Below are 20884 nucleotides of genomic sequence, written 5' to 3'. Positions count from 1 at the left end.
ATTAACCACATACAGATGGAATTAAATTAATTACACTATTCAATGACAAGGTATTTATATATTACCTCCCCGTCATCTACCGGTGACCCCAGCTGGCAAGCAATGTGAAACCAACAAGAACCACAATTCCTGCAGAATTTTGCTTTACCAAAAAAACAAATGAGAGACCTAAAAATGAAACCTGCTGGTCTAGCTTGAATCAAAGGTGCTCCAGCAGTCTATAGCTGTGAAATACAGTCTGGGTTAATGCTCCCTTTTTGCTGAGAAAAACGTGGGAAAACACATGCAGGTTGGATAGGTTCTTGTAGAGAGCCAGCTGTAACAACAAATAGTCTATGCAAAATAATTAGCTGCAAGCAGGGTTATGCACCTGCCGGTTGGATAGGTTCTTGAAGTGCACCAGCTGTAACAACAAATAGTCTATGCAAAATAATTAGCTCCAAGCAGGATTATACACATGTAGGTTGGATAGGTTCTTGTAGTGCACCAGCTGTAACAACAAATAGTCTATGCAAAATAATTAGCTGCAAGCACAGTGGCATCGGACATGAGCCGACACCCATAAGGCAGGTCCCCTCCTGGACATGAGCCAGAGGTTCACAGGAAAGTAAATGACCACCAATGCAACTCTTGGGGAAAAGAGGGGGTGACCTATCTTTATACTTCCCCCCTATTTCATCACTACACACACACTTTACCTAATTTAAAACACTATTACTCCTTTCTACACCCAGTTGTGTGGGAGACTAACCCCCAGTCCCAGCTTTTACACAAAACCTAGTCTCCCAGTCTAATCATGTTTAGCCACAAGGTAAAGGATAATGCAATAGACCCAGGGGACCCAGATAGGATAGGTGTACAGAGGGGCAGGGCCTTAATGGAGGGAAGAGAGGAGCTGTGGAGGGACAGAGTATAGGGAGGTTCTGGTATGATCTCACCCCTGGCAGTGGCTATTCAGCCTCCTCCGATGTCCAGGGCAACTCCGGGATGCACAGCACCGCACCAGAGCTCCCAGCTGCAGACCTCCGGCAGGTATTTTACAAGGAGCAACAGGTGAAAATCCCTTTCCACAGGGGCTCTGTCCAGCAAACACACACAGCAGCAGGAGGGGTCCTGAAGCACTCTTCCGCTGGGGCTGTCTTTTCTTCTGCCTGTGCGGGTGCCAGCAGGGTTTTCGTCACTTGCGGGGCCTTTTCCTCAGCTAGGGTTTCATCCGCGATGATGGAGCAATGAGACCTCCTTCCCAGACAGCTCTTCTTCTCTCCCAGCATGCGCAGTGACTCCTGATAACAGGCACTTAGGGAGGCAGTCCTTTATTCAGAGGGGGCTTCTTCCAAAGCAGGGTGCTCTATGCAAATCCCCAGGCAAGCTTCCTCCAGGGACCCACATCCAGCATCAGAGCACCTCCCCTGGCAGATTGGATAGGTAGCCTTCCGGGCTAATATGAAGTCTGGTAATTGTAATCCAGGGCAAACACAAAAGTTATAGCATCCTTAGTTTTACAGCTCCAAGGGCAGTCCACAGCAACTCATTACAGACAGCATACTAGGTGCAGTATTTGTAATCCAGGGTAAATGAGAGGGGTTACTGCACCCCTATTTGTACAGATCCATGTACACTCCACAGCAACTCATTACAGACAGCATACCAGGTGCAGTATTTGTAATACAGTTTAAAGGAGAGGGGTTTCTGTACCCCTATTTTATAAATCCAGGGGCACTCCACAGACAAATCCTCCCTGACTCCTTTTCCAGATATTCTTCCACAGACTCTTTCTACAGAAATTCCTCCCAGACTCAGCACTGACAGCCTAGAGGAAGGTAATTTATAACCTCTCCCTCACTCTCCTCCCTGTCGGTCTGGCATCTATGAGTGGACAGAGGGGACTCAGCAACAGTCCACCTACAGGGATCTCTGCCTGGACACCCAGGCTACCAATCAATGGGGCAGGATTTTCCCTCCTAAAATGGGTCGCTGACCAAGGGGCACTTTCTACCTCCCTGTCTGCACATGCTCAGTGGGGTTCAGGGAGAGCAAGGTCAGTCAAAGTTCACTATACCTGCCTATAATAAGGAATGGGGCTGCAGTATATCTATGTGTACATACATAAAAAAAATATTGGGGGACCCCTATTTGGGAACAAACTTGGGGGTACCACATACTTCCCCCCTAAAATTATACGTGTCCTCACATATTGACCTTCACAATTTCAAACAATATTCAGTAGCAATTTGTGTCTTACACAATATTACCTCTAGTAAGGATGTTTGCTTTGCAAAGTAACAATGCAGTTTTCACGTAACAAATTATATTCACGTAACACTAGATTCAGTCTCTATATCTAAGAGGTAAGACCCCTTTTGTGCTTCTCTCAGAACATCTGAGTCCCTCTTCTCCTGTCACGGCTTCAGGAATTGTTTCTTTGGGGCCCGGAGTGTTGACGTTCTTCCATGTTACTGGAAAGTCTGTGAGCAGTAGCACATCCATTGGATTGCTAATGGTCGGGTCTGCAGGGACACTTGACCTCTTTGTCACAAATGAGTCAGCTACCTGATCTGGACCTCCTCCTTGATTTGTGGTCAGCAACTCTGGTTGTTTGCATGAGGCCATACCAGCATCTCTGTCTTTCACCCTCAGTTGGCTCTCATGCATTGGCTCTTGACAGGGAAGCAGGCGATCTGTCTCATGTGCTGCCTTTTTCCTGGGTTAAGTACAATCTCTTTGTGTGCAGACAGTTCCGTATCTTGGTTGTTCACCAAGTCTTCTATCCCTGACCACACAATGTTTGTTCCTACTCCTTTGTCTATCTTCTTAACTTCCTTCCTTTCACTGGGAGTGGACACACTGGGAACTTGTGGTGGATGTTCCTGTGACTGAGTTGGAACATTGTGGTTTCTTCTGTATGACCGCCGTTTGCGATGCATTCTGTTATTAGAATGACGCCTGTTGCGACGAGCTGCATATCGGCTGCCTTGTATGGGAAGACCTCCAGGACCAGTCACATTTATGGCTTTAGCACCTTTCTCTCCAATTGCAATTTCAAACTCCACCATCTCTCCATCTCCCACACTGCGCAGGTAGTTCCTGGGGTTGTTCTTCTTAATGGCCGTGAAGTGCACAAACACATCCGACGTGAGGTTATTTGGGTTTATAAAACCATATCCGCGTTGTACGTTAAACCACACCACCTGACCCAGCATTCTTCTTATGCTTGTGGATGTAGTATTGCGTGGATTCATAGTTCTGGGTTGCTCTTCTGCTAAGAGTGGACCTATTGTCTCTGTTCTTCCTGAGGGTTGGTCCTCGGCCTCAGGACTTCAGAGTTTAACGCCTCCGCGTAGCATTCACATTCCAGGTGTCCGCTTTGATGACATCGCCGACAGATAGGGCGCCCCTGTTGGTCAAACTGATCCATGGGCCTTTGTCCTGGGTTTCTCCAGTATTCTCTGTATGGCCTCCTCTCGGCTCTCCATCCGATCGAATCTTCCTGCTGGTCGGCTTTTAAGGACTGTATTTCCTTAGCAATTTCAGGTACTTGTTTGCTTAAGGATACTAATGGATCCATTTTAGATTGCTGATTGCTTTGGGCCGCTGACCCTGTTACTGGGTCCCGTTCCCCATTTCTTGATCTGGTAATTTCACCTACAACAAGGATGGCCGTTTCTTTAAAGTCCAAGAAGGTCGCTTCTGGATCTTGCCGCCGCAATAATCGTAGCTGGATTTTCATGGGTTCTCCCCTCACGCCTTCTGTGAACTGTTCAATTAGGGTTTTATCAGCATCTCTCACTTCGTCTTCATCCACTTGCTGAATGGCCTTCAACGCCTCCTGAAGACTAAGGGCATAATCACGGAGTGATTCTCCATGTTGCTGTGTCCTGGCATAGAACCGCATCTTCAGCTCTGACATAGTTTTCTTTGCAAAGGTTGTTGTTAGCCTCTCGAATATCTGTTCGACTGTGTTCTTTTCACGATTTGGCCAGGATGTGACTTCTCTTAAGCTGACCCTTTTAATTGTCCTATCAGGACTTCCACTTTCTGTGCTTCAGTCAGCGAGTATAATCTGAACATGGACCTTAGTTTTGCTTTGAAGTCTTTCAGACTCCCTGTTCCTTTATCTCCCACTTCACCGGAATAACATGGCAGCCATGGGGCCCCAAAGTAGTAAGGCATAGTGATAGGGGTAAGGCTGGTCCCCTCCTGGGAACTGCTGCTTGGAGATGACTGTTTGGTCTCCATTGTATCTGTAAGGGTAGGCTTGTGTGGAATCTCCGTATCCTGTTCGTTGACGCCAAAAATTTATGTGATGTACTGACTGGTTTGTACATTGCTGCACCACTAGCACCAGGTTCAGGTGTGTTCGGATTGCTTCGGTGGCCGATTTCCCCGTGTTCAGATAGGACACACTGTGACAGAGAGACAAGCCTGAATTCGCCTTTTGCAGACACAATGACCAGTCAGGAGGGAAGGTGCAACTCAATTTTATTATTTGTTAATATTTAACAACAAACGACAGGAGATTTTAACCACATACAGATGGAATTAAATTAATTACACTATTCAATGACAAGGTATTTATTTATTACCTCCCCGTCATCTACCGGTGACCCCAGCTGGCAAGCAATGTGAAACCAACAAGAACCACAATTCCTGCAGAATTTTGCTTTACCAAAAAAACAAATGAGAGACCTAAAAATGAAACCTGCTGGTCTAGCTTGAATCAAAGGTGCTCCGGCAGTCTATAGCTGTGAAATACAGTCTGGGTTAACACTCCCTTTTTGCTGAGAAAAACGTGGGAAAACACATGCAGGTTGGATAGGTTCTTGTAGAGAGCCAGCTGTAACAACAAATAGTCTATGCAAAATAATTAGCTGCAAGCAGGGTTATGCACCTGCCGGTTGGATAGGTTCTTGAAGTGCACCAGCTGTAACAACAAATAGTCTATGCAAAATAATTAGCTCCAAGCAGGATTATACACATGTAGGTTGGATAGGTTCTTGTAGTGCACCAGCTGTAACAACAAATAGTCTATGCAAAATAATTAGCTGCAAGCACAGTGGCATCGGACATGAGCCGACACCCATAAGGCAGGTCCCCTCCTGGACATGAGCCAGAGGTTCACAGGAAAGTAAATGACCACCAATGCAACTCTTGGGGAAAAGAGGGGGTGACCTATCTTTATACTTCCCCCCTATTTCATCACTACACACACACTTTACCTAATTTAAAACACTATTACTCCTTTCTACACCCAGTTGTGTGGGAGACTAACCCCCAGTCCCAGCTTTTACACAAAACCTAGTCTCCCAGTCTAATCATGTTTAGCCACAAGGTAAAGGATAATGCAATAGACCCAGGGGACCCAGATAGGATAGGTGTACAGAGGGGCAGGGCCTTAATGGAGGGAAGAGAGGAGCTGTGGAGGGACAGAGTATAGGGAGGTTCTGGTATGATCTCACCCCTGGCAGTGGCTATTCAGCCTCCTCCGATGTCCAGGGCAACTCCGGGATGCACAGCACCGCACCAGAGCTCCCAGCTGCAGACCTCCGGCAGGTATTTTACAAGGAGCAACAGGTGAAAATCCCTTTCCACAGGGGCTCTGTCCAGCAAACACACACAGCAGCAGGAGGGGTCCTGAAGCACTCTTCCTCTGGGGCTGTCTTTTCTTCTGCCTGTGCGGGTGCCAGCAGGGTTTTCGTCACTGGTGGGACCTTTTCCTCAGCTGGGGTTTCATCCGCGATGATGGAGCGATGAGACCTCCTTCCCAGGCAGCTCTTCTTCTCTCCCAGCATGCGCAGTGACTCCTGATAACAGGCACTTAGGGAGGCAGTCCTTTATTCAGAGGCGGCTTCTTCCAAAGCAGGGTGCTCTATGCAAATCCCCAGGCAAGCTTCCTCCAGGGACCCACATCCAGCATCAGAGCACCTCCCCTGGCAGATTGGATAGGTAGCCTTCCGGGCTAATATGAAGTCTGGTAATTGTAATCCAGGGCAAACAGAAAAGTTATAGCATCCTTAGTTTTACAGCTCCAAGGGCAGTCCACAGCAACTCATTACAGACAGCATACTAGGTGCAGTATTTGTAATCCAGGGTAAATGAGAGGGGTTACTGCACCCCTATTTGTACAGATCCATGTACACTCCACAGCAACTCATTACAGACAGCATACCAGGTGCAGTATTTGTAATACAGTTTAAAGGAGAGGGGTTTCTGTACCCCTATCTTATAAATCCAGGGGCACTCCACAGACAAATCCTCCCTGACTCCTTTTCCAGATATTCTTCCACAGACTCTTTCTACAGAAATTCCTCCCAGACTCAGCACTGACAGCCTAGAGGAAGGTAATTTATAACCTCTCCCTCACTCTCCTCCCTGTCGGTCCGGCATCTATGAGTGGACAGGGGGGACTCAGAAACAGTCTGCCTACAGGGATCTCTGCCTGGACACCCAAGCTACCAATCCATGGGGCAGGATTTTCCCTCCTAAAATGGGTCGCCGACCAAGGGGCACTTTCTACCTCCCTGTCTGCACATGCTCAGTGGGGTTCAGGGAGAGCAAGGTCAGTCAAATTTCACTATACCTGCCTATTATGTGGAATGGGGCTGCAGTATATCTATGTGTACATACATAAAAAAAATATTGGGGGACCCCTATTTGGGAACAAACTTGGGAGTACCACACCCTGCTGGGCATTGTGGTGCACCAGGTGTATGTGCACATACACCCTGCAGGATTATAGTAGGAAGCTCTCTGGGCCTGATTCAGCAAGGACCACAACTACTAATACGCACGCAAACATCCGATTGGTGCGTACTGCGCATTCATATGCATCGCACTACGTGTGCATGAACCGGCCACTGCGATCGGGACTGCGATCGCAGTGACTATGCAGACCCATCGCAGGGTGATTGCCAGGAAGGACCTTTTGTGGTTGGTGTCAGAGAGGGCGGGTCGGTGAAAAGCAGGTGTCCCAGTGCATTTGAATGTCGTTGCAGGGGCGTGCATAAAATTATCCACTGTGATGCCTAACGCATAGTAGCGTGCGATGAGGTTAGCAATTTCTGGGTAAGGTCAGAGCTTGTGCAAGTGTGCGTGAGGCTGCGATGGTGCTTGATTGTACCGATGGTTTCACAGTCTTGCTAAACATTATGGATGTGTGTAAGGTAAAGTGGGCATCCTTATGTTGTGCTGTGACGGCATAGCGATCCCAATGGATTAGCATATTATCGCAGTGAGACTGTGTGTGTAATTGCTATTACAATCGCAGTTGCAAACGGTAGTGAATCAGGCCCTCTGTACTGAGTGGCGGTCCTACAGGGAAATGGGTCACTGTGGGGTCTTGCATGTCCTCCATGTAAAAGAGAAGCTCTGGGGCACATCCAAACAGATAGGACGCCACAGAAGAAAAATGTGTGGCGTAACTGCATATGCTGAGAAGCGCATAGCAGAGGTCAGACCTCTGGGGAGAGAGAGCCACTGGGTCCTAGTGCCTCGTGGCTCCAGGGCTGCCGACAGAGGCTGCTCTGAGTGCTCCTCTCTAACAATTTTTACTCCTCATATGCAACATTATACCTTTATACAACTAGTACTCAGCACAGAAGGCCTGATTCATCATGGATCACAATTGCAACCGCGTACGGAGACAGGTCGATTGTTGCGTACTGCACATGCGTATGCACTGCATTGCGCGCGTACTGTGATCGCACTGCAATTACGCACACAGACAGGAATCCATCGCAGAGTGAGTGACAGGCTGTGAGCGTTTGGGGTGACGGGGGAGTGGTCAGAGAAGGACAGCGTAAGGCAGGTGCAATCTTACTGAGCCAGGTTAAACCCCGTGGTAGTGGGAGCAGTATACCTTTAAGAACTTTGATGTTGGTGTCAATCATTAGTCTTAGCCTATAGGGTGCCTTGGGGGTTTGGCCTTGCTGGTATATTAGGTCTGTTATCCAAAGGCTCAGCCTCTTTGTTTCTGGAAATCCCACCCTCCCTCCCTGTTTGTGGTGTGTTGTTTGTTATGTGTGTTGTGGTGGAAAGAACGGTAATGTGCTTTTAGTTCTACCAATTAGATGGGTGCGCTCTCCTGGTTCAATGATAGGCCAGAAACGTCCCTACAGGGAGATGACACAGCCCGTCCGGGCGTGCTTTATGCTGGAGAGTTGAACACCAACAAGTGATGTGATTGGTCTGCGTGTGTTTTGTTGGAGTGTCCGTTCTTTGCTGTCCGTCACCATACTAACTTTAAACTCACTATCAGTTTCAATTGGCAACTTCTAATTATCTAATTCGATAACCCAAATTTAATATTTTATTAATTATTAATTAATTATTAATAATCTAATGTCAAATAAATTTGACCTTTAATTTTAAATCCAACTCCTGCTGTCCATGTGTTTATTTTTAGATAAGTTTTTAGTTGTGTTAAGTCTGTAAGGTATAGTGCACATATCTACCATAGGGAGTTTAACACAGGCGGATGTGAGAAAGCAGCTGTGGGCGTCTCTATGCTGGCTGAGCGGTGGCAGACATTAGCATATTTTTGCAGTTTCATTGAGTGCGATTACGCAGCTGCGATTGCAATTGCAATCCGTGCTGAATCAGGCCCAGAGAACACTAATTTCCCTCTAAATAAACATAAGCATATAAATCCTTTGACTGCACCACATTATCCAACACAATGTCACTTAAAAATTCTCAGCCACACCCAGTTTGCTTCTCGGCAATACATAATGGTCTTCAGTTCTACCATAACAGTCCTGTTCCCATCGAAGCGTCTTACAATGAGGAGGAGGAGGGGCCAAGCAGAGACAGACGGGGAGACAGGGGCTGTGCAGCCTATTGCTGCAGAGCACAGTCCTTGGCAGGGGGTAACTACATGCTGACCGCCCTCTCTGCTCCCCCTGCTCCTCGAATCACAGCTGCCTACAACTCCCACACTGGTGCCCCCTCCCTTCACCACCCAGGGCACATGCCCCACCTGCCCCCCTCTACTTAAACTCCTCATATATTTGATCAAATAATTCTACAGCAGATTCACTGTAAGTACAAATTGTCCTTTACCTGGTGTGAAAATAATTGTTGTGAAAAACAAAATGTTTTGTAATCACTATGTATGATGAATTGCTCTTTATACTAATTGCTTTGTGTAGTGTAATAATCCTTAATAAAAATATGTTTCTTTATTTTAGTCTCAAAAACTAAAATCCAGCTGCAGCGCGCTCAGTTATGGTGAATTATACGGTGATTACCACTGCACTGAAGGCTGCTTTCCTGCACTCAGACCCACTCTACCTGGTCCTGTTAAGCCTGATACTGCTCTGTTTCTGCATTTTCATCTTCTTAAAGGTGATAATCTTAAGTGTCTACTTCAGCTCTTCTCACATGCAGGAGGAAGCTCGCTACATCCTATTTATCCACATGCTCATCAATGACACCGTGTATCTCGTACTAGTAATCTTATTATTCTTCGGGTCAGCGTATTTAATTTATTTCCCTGCTCCCGTTTGCTACATACTGGTCATGATGACCTCTTTAGGTTTAGCGGTGACTCCTTGTAACCTGGCGGTCATGTGCCTGGAGCGGTACGTTGCCATCTGTTTCCCGCTAAGGCACGGGGCGCTTTGCACCAGACAGAAATCGTATTTGGCCATTGCAGTAATTTGGATAATCGGGTTGATGCCTAATGTTGCAGATTTCATTATTTTGTCCTCTTCGGTGAAACAAGACTTTTTTTATTTTCATTGTCTTTGTTTAAAATCCGTGTTTATAATCAGCCAAGCACAAAGCACCTTGTGGGCACTGGTCCATGTCTTAACGTTTTCCCTGGTGGGGCTGATCATCGTGTTCACCTACATCAAGATCATGCTGGTGGCTGTGAAGGTGGACTCAGGAAAGTCCTCTGCTTCCAAGGCTGGGAGAACCGTCATGCTCCATGTACTACAGCTCCTCCTGTGCCTGACCGCGTTCACCTACCCCCTGACAGAAGCGTACCTCCGCAAATACCTCTACATGTTACCCTTAATCAACTTTTTCTTCTTCATGTGTCTTCCACGGTGCATTAGTCCCTTAATTTATGGAATAAGAGAAGAAGTCTTCGGTAGATACATAAGGAGATTAGTGCTGTGTAAACGCCTTAGGACAATCCCAAATGTAGTGATAGCATAAGGCCATTGGAACTCTCAAAAACATCTCAGGATTTAGAATGTATACAAAAAGTGAATAATGACGAAATGTATTCAATGGTTTTTTTTTTGGAGGGGGTGGTGGTATTCAGGGGTATGCACCTCTTTTTTTATATTTGTTAAAAATAAAATATACTGGAACAGTTTTATATGCTTTGGGTGTAAATAATCTGAATTTATCAATATAATGTTTATTGTGGTGAAGTGTCATTTTTATTGCTGCATATCTGAAACAAAATGGCTGCAATTTTCTAAGGCTGAAAAACATTGGCCTGAAACATTTGCGATGCACCTGCGTACAGTGGTGCCTCCAGCGCAGTCCAAAATTTGAATAGGGGAACAACACCAAGGGGTAAATTTACTAAGATGGGAATTCTATTAAGAATTGATGTTGCCCATAGCAACCAATCAGATTCCAGGTATTATCTGATTCCGGCAATGGAGACCCGGCGGTGTCAACGAAGCCTTCAAGGCACTGCCGGGTCTCCCTGTCATGCACATGCGCAGATGGACCATCGCGCATGCGCATGACCCTGGAGCCCCGTTGCTGGCAGCGTTAGGCTGCCAGCAGCCCAGCAGAGGACCTCGTTGAGGACGAGGATTCCGCTGGACTTCGCGGGACCTCGCAAGAGGGGTAAGTATTACTAAATACCAGTGGAATTTTCATTTGTATCACTGTGATACTAAACGAAAATTCCCGCTGGTATTTCCCTTTGTTTGTAAATGGGGCCCTCATATAGCAACTCCCTAGAGCTCTGTGTTAAGATGCCCACACACACAGCGATGTGCTCACGATCCAACATTGTGCACGATTTCCCTTGAAAACTCTCCTCAGCAGTCCTGCACACGATTTGGTGTTTGAAGTGTCCAATCTTCAAACGATCTATCGTGCATTCAGACTTTTCTCCAGTGCATTGGGTCCCAGATTGGCAGATCTGCCCTACAGCACGGGAGATCTGATGATGCGATGTACGACCAGCGGGGATGCGCAACGCATTGTGATCAAGAGTGGGGACTCACGAATTTCTCACAATTTGGCCATACTTTACATGATCTGTCGTTCCAATGCGTCGGAATAAAATATTGCTATGTGTGTGGGCACCCTTAGCCAAAACCAACCAACCAGAAAAAATAAATAAATAAAATAATCTACCTAGCAACAGTGGACAACATTCTGACCAATTACAAAGAAGTAAGGACTCATATAGCCTCAAGCTTATACAGCTCTTGTCTCATCTTATTAAAATCCAGGAGGTTAGGGCCGTATTCAATTAGAGGCAAAAAGCAGCGATGGGCGAAAAGTTTTCACCGATTTGTTCTCTTCGCCTGTTTCCGAAGTATCGCCCTATTCAATTCCAGGACATTTTCGCCTGCGCGAAAACTCCATAGGCAGAAACAGGCGAATAAGTTTCTCCACCCAGAGGCAGGCGAAATTAGGTGCAAAATCTCTATTTTGGGGTACAAATGTGGGGACTTGATTCAGAACCCTTTGGGCACCCCCTCCTCTAATGACTAATAAGGCAAGAAAGAAAAACAGAAAACTTAAAACACCCTAAAACGGCTTGTCATTATTGGGGTGAAAAATGTAAAAAAATGTTAGAAAATGGGTAAAAAGTAGTGGGCCGGGTACTTTGGGAGACTATAAGGTTGAGACAGGAGTTTTTAGGATTACAGGAGGCTGCAGCAGGTGTATTTTTTTGATTTTCTAAATCTTCTCTTTAGAGACACCAAAATATAGTAGCACCCATTTACATGTACCCCAAATTCAACTACGGTACTTATTTTTCTCAAAAAAACATTGCTTTATATCATTTTTCCACACTTATGCAAATATGCATATAACAGTGCTTTGACTCAATATAAGATCACTAAATACTTTTATTAGGGCTACTACTACTACTACTATTCTATATTGATTCCCAGGGTCAGTTAGGGTTGTTATGGGGTACAGCCTGATTTCCAAAAATTTGCTGTACTTTTGACTAGTTTTGCTATTCACTTCATTTACCTATCCGAGTTTTCGCCTACAGTAAGTACTGTGATGCTGCAGGCTGTACCCCAGTGTATACATATAAGCACTGTGATGCTGCAGGCTGTACCCCAGTGTATACATATAAGCACTATGACGCTGCTGGCCGTACCCCAGTGTATCCATATAAGCACTGTGACACTGCAGGCCGTACCCACATGTATACATATAAGCACTGTGATGCTGCAGGCCGTACCCCAGGGTATCCATATAAGCACTGTGATGCTGCAGGCCGTACCCCAGTGTATCCATATAAGCACTGTGATGCTGCAGACCGTACCCCAGTGTATCCATATAAGCACTGTGATGCTGCAGGCCGTACCCCAGTGTATACATATAAGCACTGTGATTGCTGCAGGCCGTACCCCAGTGTATCCATATAAGCACAGTGACGCTGCAGGCCGTACCCCAGTGTATCCATATAAGCACTGTGACGCTGCAGGCCATACCCCAGTGTATCCATATAAGCACTGTGACACTGCAGGCCTTACCCCAGTGTATCCATATAAGCACTGTGATGCTGCAGGCCATACCCCAGTGTATACATATAAGCACTGTGAGGCTGCAGGCCGTACCCCAGTGAATCCATATAAGCACTGTGATGCTGCAGGCCGTACCCCAGTGTATACATATAAGCACTGTGATGCTGCAGGCCATACCCCAGTGTATACATATAAGCACTGTGACGCTGCAGGCCGTACCCCAGTATATCCATATAAGCACAGTGATGCTGCAGGCCGTACCCCAGTATATCCATATAAGCACTGTGATGCTGCAGGCCGTACCCCAGTGTATACATATAAGCATTGTGACGCTGCAGGCCATACCCCAGTGTATCCATATAAGTACTGTGATGCTGCAGGCCGTACCCCAATGTATCCATATCAGCACTGTGACGCTGCAGGCCGTACCCCAGTGTATACATATAAGTACTGTGATGCTGCAGGCCGTACCTCAGTATATCCATATAAGCACTGTGATGCTGCAGGCCGTACCTCAGTATATCCATATAAGCACTGTGATGCTGCAGGCCCTTCCCCAGTGTATACATATAAGCACTGTGACGCTGCAGGCCGTACCCCAGTGTATCCATATAAGCACTGTGATGCTGCAGGCCATACCCCAGTGTATCCATATAAGCACTGTGACGCTGCAGGCCGTACCCCAGTGTATCCATATAAGCACTGTGATGCTGCAGGCCCTACCCCAGTGTATACATATAAGCACTGTGATGCTGCAGGCCGTACCCCAGTGTATCCATATAAGCACTGTGATGCTGCAGGCCATACCCCAGTGTATCCATATAAGTACTGTGATGCTGCAGGCCATACCCCAATGTATCCATATAAGCACTGTGATGCTGCAGGCCCTACCCCAGTGTATCCATATAAGCACTGTGATGCTGCAGGCCCTACCCCAGTGTATCCATATAAGCACTGTGATGCTGCAGGCCCTACCCCAGTATATCCATATAAACACTGTGACGCTGCAGGCCGTACCCCAGTGTATCCATATAAGTACTGTGATGCTGCAGGCCGTACCCCAGTGTATCCATATAAGCACTGTGATGCTGCAGGCCGTACCCCAGTGTATCCATATAAGCACTGTGATGCTGCAGGCCGTACCCCAGTGTATACATATAAGCACTGTGACGCTGCAGGCCGTACCCCAGTGTATACATATAAGCAATGTGATGCTGCAGGCCGTACCCCAGTGTATCCATATAAGCACTGTGATGCTGCAGCCCATACCCCAGTGTATCCATATAAGCACTGTGATGCTGCAGGCCATACCCCAGTGTATCCATATAAGTACTGTGATGCTGCAGGCCGTACCCCAGTGTATACATATAAGCACTGTGACACTGCAGGCCATACCCACATGTATACATATAAGCACTGTGATGCTGCAGGCCGTACCCCAGTGTATCCATATAAGCACTGTGATGCTGCAGTCCGTACCCCAGTGTATACATATAAGCACAGTGACGCTGCAGGCCATACCCCAGTGTATCCATATAAGCACTGTGACACTGCAGGCCGTACCCCAGTGTATCCATATAAGCACTGTGATGCTGCATGGCCATACCCCAGTGTATACATATAAGCACTGTGACGCTGCAGGCTGTACCCCAGTGAATCCATATAAGCACTGTGATGCTGCAGGCCGTACCTCAGTATATCCATATAAGCACTGTGATGCTGCAGGCCGTACCTCAGTATATCCATATAAGCACTGTGATGCTGCAGGCCCTTCCCCAGTGTATACATATAAGCACTGTGATGCTGCAGGCCGTACCCCAGTGTATCCATATAAGCACTGTGATGCTGCAGGCCATACCCCAGTGTATCCATATAAGCACTGTGACGCTGCAGGCCGTACCCCAGTGTATCCATATAAGCACTGTGATGCTGCAGGCCCTACCCCAGTGTATACATATAAGCACTGTGATGCTGCAGGCCGTACCCCAGTGTATCCATATAAGCACTGTGATGCTGCAGGCCATACCCCAGTGTATCCATATAAGTACTGTGATGCTGCAGGCCATACCCCAATGTATCCATATAAGCACTGTGATGCTGCAGGCCCTACCCCAGTGTATCCATATAAGCACTGTGATGCTGCAGGCCCTACCCCAGTGTATCCATATAAGCACTGTGATGCTGCAGGCCCTACCCCAGTATATCCATATAAACACTGTGACGCTGCAGGCCGTACCCCAGTGTATCCATATAAGTACTGTGATGCTGCAGGCCGTACCCCAGTGTATCCATATAAGCACTGTGATGCTGCAGGCCGTACCCCAGTGTATCCATATAAGCACTGTGATGCTGCAGGCCGTACCCCAGTGTATACATATAAGCACTGTGACGCTGCAGGCCGTACCCCAGTGTATACATATAAGCAATGTGATGCTGCAGGCCGTACCCCAGTGTATCCATATAAGCACTGTGATGCTGCAGGCCATACCCCAGTGTATCCATATAAGCACTGTGATGCTGCAGGCCATACCCCAGTGTATCCATATAAGTACTGTGATGCTGCAGGCCGTACCCCAGTGTATACATATAAGCACTGTGACACTGCAGGCCATACCCACATGTATACATATAAGCACTGTGATGCTGCAGGCCGTACCCCAGTGTATCCATATAAGCACTGTGATGCTGCAGTCCGTACCCCAGTGTATACATATAAGCACAGTGACGCTGCAGGCCATACCCCAGTGTATCCATATAAGCACTGTGATGCTGCAGGCCGTACCCCAGTGTATACACATAAGCACTCTGACGCTGCAGGCCATACCCCAGTGTATCCATATAAGCACTGTGATGCTGCAGGCCTTACCCCAGTGTATCCATATAAGCACTGTGACGTTGCAGGCCATACCCCAGTGTATACATATAAGCACTGTGATGCTGCAGGCCATACCCCAGTGTATACATATAAGCACTGTGACGCTGCAGGCCGTACCCCAGTATATCCATATAAGCACAGTGATGATGCAGGCCGTACCCCAGTATATCCATATAAGCACAGTGATGCTGCAGGCAGTACCCCAGTGTATACATATAAGCATTGTGACGCTGCAGGCCATACCCCAGTGTATCCATATAAGCATTGTGACGCTGCAGGCCATACCCCAGTGTATCCATATAAGCACTGTGATGCTGCAGGCCCTACCCCAGTGTATCCATATAAGCACTGTGATGCTGCAGGCCCTACCCCAGTGTATCCATATAAGCACTGTGACGCTGCATGCAGTACCCCAGTGTATCCATATAAGCACTGTGATGCTGCAGGCCGTACCCCAGTGTATACATATAAGCACTCTGACGCTGCAGGCCATACCCCAGTGTATCCATATATGCACTGTGATGCTGCAGTCCGTACCCCAGTGTATACATATAAGCACTGTGATGCTGCAGGCCGTACCCCAGTGTATCCATATAAGCACTGTGATGCTGCATGCCCTACCCCAGTGTATCCATATAAGCACTGTGACGCTGCAGGCCGTACCCCAGTGTATCCATATAAGCACTGTGACGCTGCAGGCCGTACCCCAGTGTATACATATAAGCACTGTGATGCTGCAGGCCGTACCCCAGTGTATACATATAAGCACTGTGACGCTGCAGGCCGTACCCCAGTGAATCCATATAAGCACTGTGATGCTGCAGGCCCTACCCCAGTGTATACATATAAGCATTGTGACGCTGCAGGCCGTACCCCAGTGTATCCATATAAGCACTGTGATGCTGCAGGCCCTACCCCAGTGTATACATATAAGCACTGTGATATTGCAGGCCGTACCCCAGTGTATCCATATAAGTACTGTGAAGCTGCAGGCCATACCCCAATGTATCCATATAAGCACTGTGATGCTGCAGGCCCTACCCCAGTGTATCCATATAAGCACTGTGATGCTGCAGGCCCTACCCCAGTGAATCCATATAAGCACTGTGATGCTGCAGGCCATACCCCAGTGTATACATATAAGCACTGTGATGCTGCAGGCCCTACCCCAGTGTATCCATATAAGCACTGTGATGCTGCAGGCCGTACCCCAGTGTATACACATAAGCACTGTGATGCTGCAGGCCATACCCCAGTGTATCCATATAAGCACTGTGATGCTGCAGGCCTTACCCCAGTGTATCCATATAAGCACTGTGACGTTGCAGGCCATACCCCAGTGTATACATATAAGCAGTGTGATGCTGCAGGCCATACCCCAGTGTATCCATATAAGTACTGTGATGCTGCAGGCCCTACCCCAGTGTATCCATATAAGCACTGTGATGCTGCAGGCCATACCCCAGTGTATCCATATAAGCACTGTGATGCTGCAGGCCGTACCCCAGTGTATACATATATGCACTGTGATGCTGCAGGCCGTACCCCAGTGTATACATATATGCACTGTGATGCTGCAGGCCGTACCCCAGTGTATACATATAAGCACTGTGATGCTGCAGGCCGAACGCCCGTGTATCCATATAAGCTCTGTGATGCTGCAGGCCGTACCACAGTCTATCCATATAAGCACTGTGATGCTGCAGGCCGTACCCCAGTGTATCCATATAAGCACTGTGACGCTGCAGGCCGTACCCCAGTGTATCCATATAAGCACTGTGACGCTGCAGGCCGTACCCCAGTGTATCTATATAAGCACTGTGACGCTGCAGGCCGTACCCCAGTGTACCCATACAAGTACTGTGATGCTGCAGGCCGTACCCCAGTGTATCCATATAAGCACTGTGATGCTGCAGGCCGTACCCCAGTGTATCCATATAAGCACAGTGACGCTGCAGGCCGTACCCCAGTGTATCTATATAAGCACTGTGACGCTGCAGGCTGTACCCCAGTGTATCCATATAAGCACGGTGATGCTGCAGGCCGTACCCCAGTGTATCCATATAAGCACTGTGACGCTGCAGGCCGTACCCCAGTGTATCCATATAAGCACTGTGATGCTGCAGGCCGTACCCCAGTGTATCCATATAAGCACTGTGATGCTGCAGGCCGTACCCCAGTGTATCCATATAAGCACTGTGATGCTGCAGGCCATACCCCAGTGTATCCATATAAGCACTGTGATGTTGTAGGCCGTACCCCAGTGTATCCATATAAGCACTGTGATGCTGCAGGCCATACCCCAGTGTATCCATATAAGCACTGTGATGCTGCAGGCTGTACCCCAGTGTATCCGTATAAGCACTGTGACGCTGCAGGCCGTACCCCAGTGTATCCGTATAAGCACTGTGATGCTGCAGGCCGTACCCCAGTGTATCCGTATAAGCACTGTGACGCTGCAGGCCGTACCCCAGTGTATCCGTATAAGCACTGTGATGCTGCAGGCCGTACCCCAATGTATCCATATAAGCACTGTGACGCTGCAGGCCATACCCCAGTGTATCCATATAAGTACTGTGACGCTGCAGGCCGTACCCCAGTGTATCCATATAAGCACTGTGACGCTGCAGGCCGTACCCCAGTGTATCCATATAAGCACTGTGATGCTGCAGGCCGTACCCCAGTGTATACATATAAGCACTGTGACGCTGCAGGCAGTACCCCCATGTATACATATAAGCACTGTGATGCTGCAGGCTGTACCCCAGTGTATCCATATAAGCACTGTGATGCTGCAGGCCATACCCCAGTGTATACATATAAGCACTGTGATGCTGCAGGCAATACCCCAGTGTATCCATATAAGCACTGTGATGCTGCAGGCCATACCCCAGTGTATACATATAAGCACTGTGACGCTGCAGGCCGTACCCCAGTGTATACATATAAGCACTGTGACGCTGCAGGCCATACCCCAGTGTATCCATATAAGTACTGTGATGCGGCAGGCCATATCCCAGTGTATCCATATAAGCACTGTGACGCTGCAGGCAGTGGCATAACTAGGGCAGGGCGTGTGAGACCGGCAGCGCGGGGGGGGAGGCGCTGCCGGCCATGGTACCGGCCCACCCTAGTTATCCAGTGTAGCGCCGACCTCAGTGAGTGCGGTCAGCGCTACACATTTGCACAGGGTTGCCACTAGACTTCCAGCGCTTGCTCTAAATCAGGGCCGTCCTTCTGTTTTTTTAGAGCGGCCTCCTGGTCGCTCGCATAGCTGTGGGTGACCACCCACAGCTATAGCGAGCGGCCAGGAAGATGGTCACAATGGTCTAGACAATCACGACCGTCGGGCTTGCGATGAGACCCTTGTGGTAGGGTCTCGTTGCCGCAACCCCCAGAGTGCTTTCGGCTCTAACAGAGCCGAAAGCACTCCCACTGACATCACTTGTGATGTCAGTGGGGCCGGCCCCAGATGGCAGGTGTTCCCATGGAAACACCTCTGTCTGGGCAGCCACGCCCCCGGCCCGCCCACCAAAGGGGGCGTGCTGTCACTCGACATCATGCCCCATTTGGTACGAAACCCGTACCAAAGTGTTCCGCAGCACCTTACAAAGTACATAAGCAAATTGTAGACAACCGACTTATAGAACAATACAATACAGGACATGGATAATATATATTGCTACATTAGTGACCATGTCACCCAGATAAGCAACAGAGCATAAGCAACCAAGTGTTAGGTGCCCTAGTGGTGAGGAAAAAGTAGATGAAACTAAAGTAGGGAGAAGCACAAGAGGGTAGATGGCCCTGCTCATGAGAGCTTACATTCTAAAAGGGAGGGGAAGACAAACAGGTGTGACACAGATGGGGTAGATGGGGAGGAAGGAGCATGTAGCAGGGAGTTAGAATGATAGCTGGAAGGCAGCAGTGGGCGTCCCTACACTCGGGTGATTACCGTCAATCTCTAAATCAGTCCCCTAGACAACAGAGGTATCTCTGCAACAATCTTCATACTAGGGTGATATCCGAAGATCTACAGAAATTAACTAAATGAACAGCGCTGATGAGGTAAAGAATAAAATACTAATCATAGATAACCTGAAAATATGCCCAAATACATATGATAAATAAATAACATTTATTATACATATAATTGTATTCTGGCACTTGTACTTCTAAAATACATGTAGATATATATCACATCTACTGTTAAACATTGGGCCTGATTCAGACCTGCTCGCGAGCGCTGAATGCTCGCAAGCGGGTCGATGTTGGCCCAGTGCGCATGCGCACGAGGGAGCCGGCTCTGTCGTGTGCATGCGCGAGACCCGGATAGCGACGGCCAAGCCGTCGCTCCGGGTCTCGCTACAAAGGGGGCGTGCTGTCGAAGGTGAGTGACAGCACGCCCCCTTTGGTGGCCGTGCCGGGGGCTTGGCTGCCCAGATGGAGGGATCGCCTACCGTCTGGGGCCGGCCCCACTGACATCACAAGTGATGTCAGTGGGAGTGCTCTCGGCTCTGATAGAGCCGAAAGCACTCCAGGGCTTGCGGTAACGAGACACTACCACAAGGGTCTCGTCGCAAGCCCGATGGTCGTGATGGTCGTGACCATCGCGACCATTTTTTTGGCCACTCGCTATAGCTGTGGGTGGTCACCCACAGCTATGCGAGCGGCCAGGAGGCCGCTAAAAAAAAACAGAGGGACTGCCCTGATTCAGAGCGAACGCTATGTCAGAGCGTCTGGCTCTGAATCAGGACCATAATCCACATACAAATCTATATGAGATATAATGGAAAAAAATGAAAAAAAAATATTAAAAATAAAATAAAATGACCACAGCGACAGTGTTAGTTCTGAAAATATTTTTGTCTGTGTGTGTGTGCACAAAATAGCTCAATTCCTACACCAGCAGCCAGTATATCTATTAGGTGATAAATCCCTCAATGTGAACAGATGAAAAGTGCAAAGTGGCACCAGACAAAGCTCCCCGCTGTCCCCTCTAATATTTGTACTCTGTATAGAGGCTTTGGCAAGGGCGATCCAGGAAAATGAAGTCATTAAAGGGTTTCAGGTAGGAGATCCTGAACATAAATTGATATTATTTGCCAATGACCTCCGCACCTACATTTCCAGCCCTCTCTCCCTGGTCTCATGCACAAGTTCTATAGGTTTACTTTCTTGATGTACTTTACCAAATCAGTGGCTTTAAATATCTGGACACCTGATCATGTAGTGACAGGGCTTCAGGGGACATTTCCGTTTCACTGGCACCCAGTTTAAATACCTCAGGGTCATTTTGTGCAATACTACAGTATCTCTA

General features: G+C 47.9%; 1 protein-coding gene across 2 annotated transcripts in view; it reads left to right on the top strand.

Annotated features, from left to right (window-relative positions):
• LOC148507640 (odorant receptor 131-2-like) overlaps positions 1-10265 on the top strand; it is a 35246-nt gene extending 24981 nt beyond the window's left edge. For both annotated transcript variants that reach the window (XM_088445821.1, XM_088445823.1), the window contains exon 2: positions 9186-10265. In XM_088445821.1, coding sequence (XP_088301947.1) covers positions 9223-10161 — 939 coding nt within the window. In that variant the 5' untranslated portion in view covers positions 9186-9222 and the 3' untranslated portion in view covers positions 10162-10265. The remainder of the gene's footprint in view (positions 1-9185) is intronic.
• The last annotated feature ends 10619 nt before the right edge of the window (positions 10266-20884 follow it).

The sequence above is a fragment of the Taudactylus pleione genome, unplaced genomic scaffold, assembly GCF_031769625.1.
Source record: "Taudactylus pleione unplaced genomic scaffold, aTauple2 ptg000390l, whole genome shotgun sequence".
In the NCBI taxonomy this organism is placed as follows: Eukaryota; Metazoa; Chordata; class Amphibia; order Anura; family Myobatrachidae; genus Taudactylus; species Taudactylus pleione.
The sequence above is the reverse complement of the archived record's forward strand: the minus strand, read 5'-3'. Positions and strand labels throughout refer to the sequence as shown.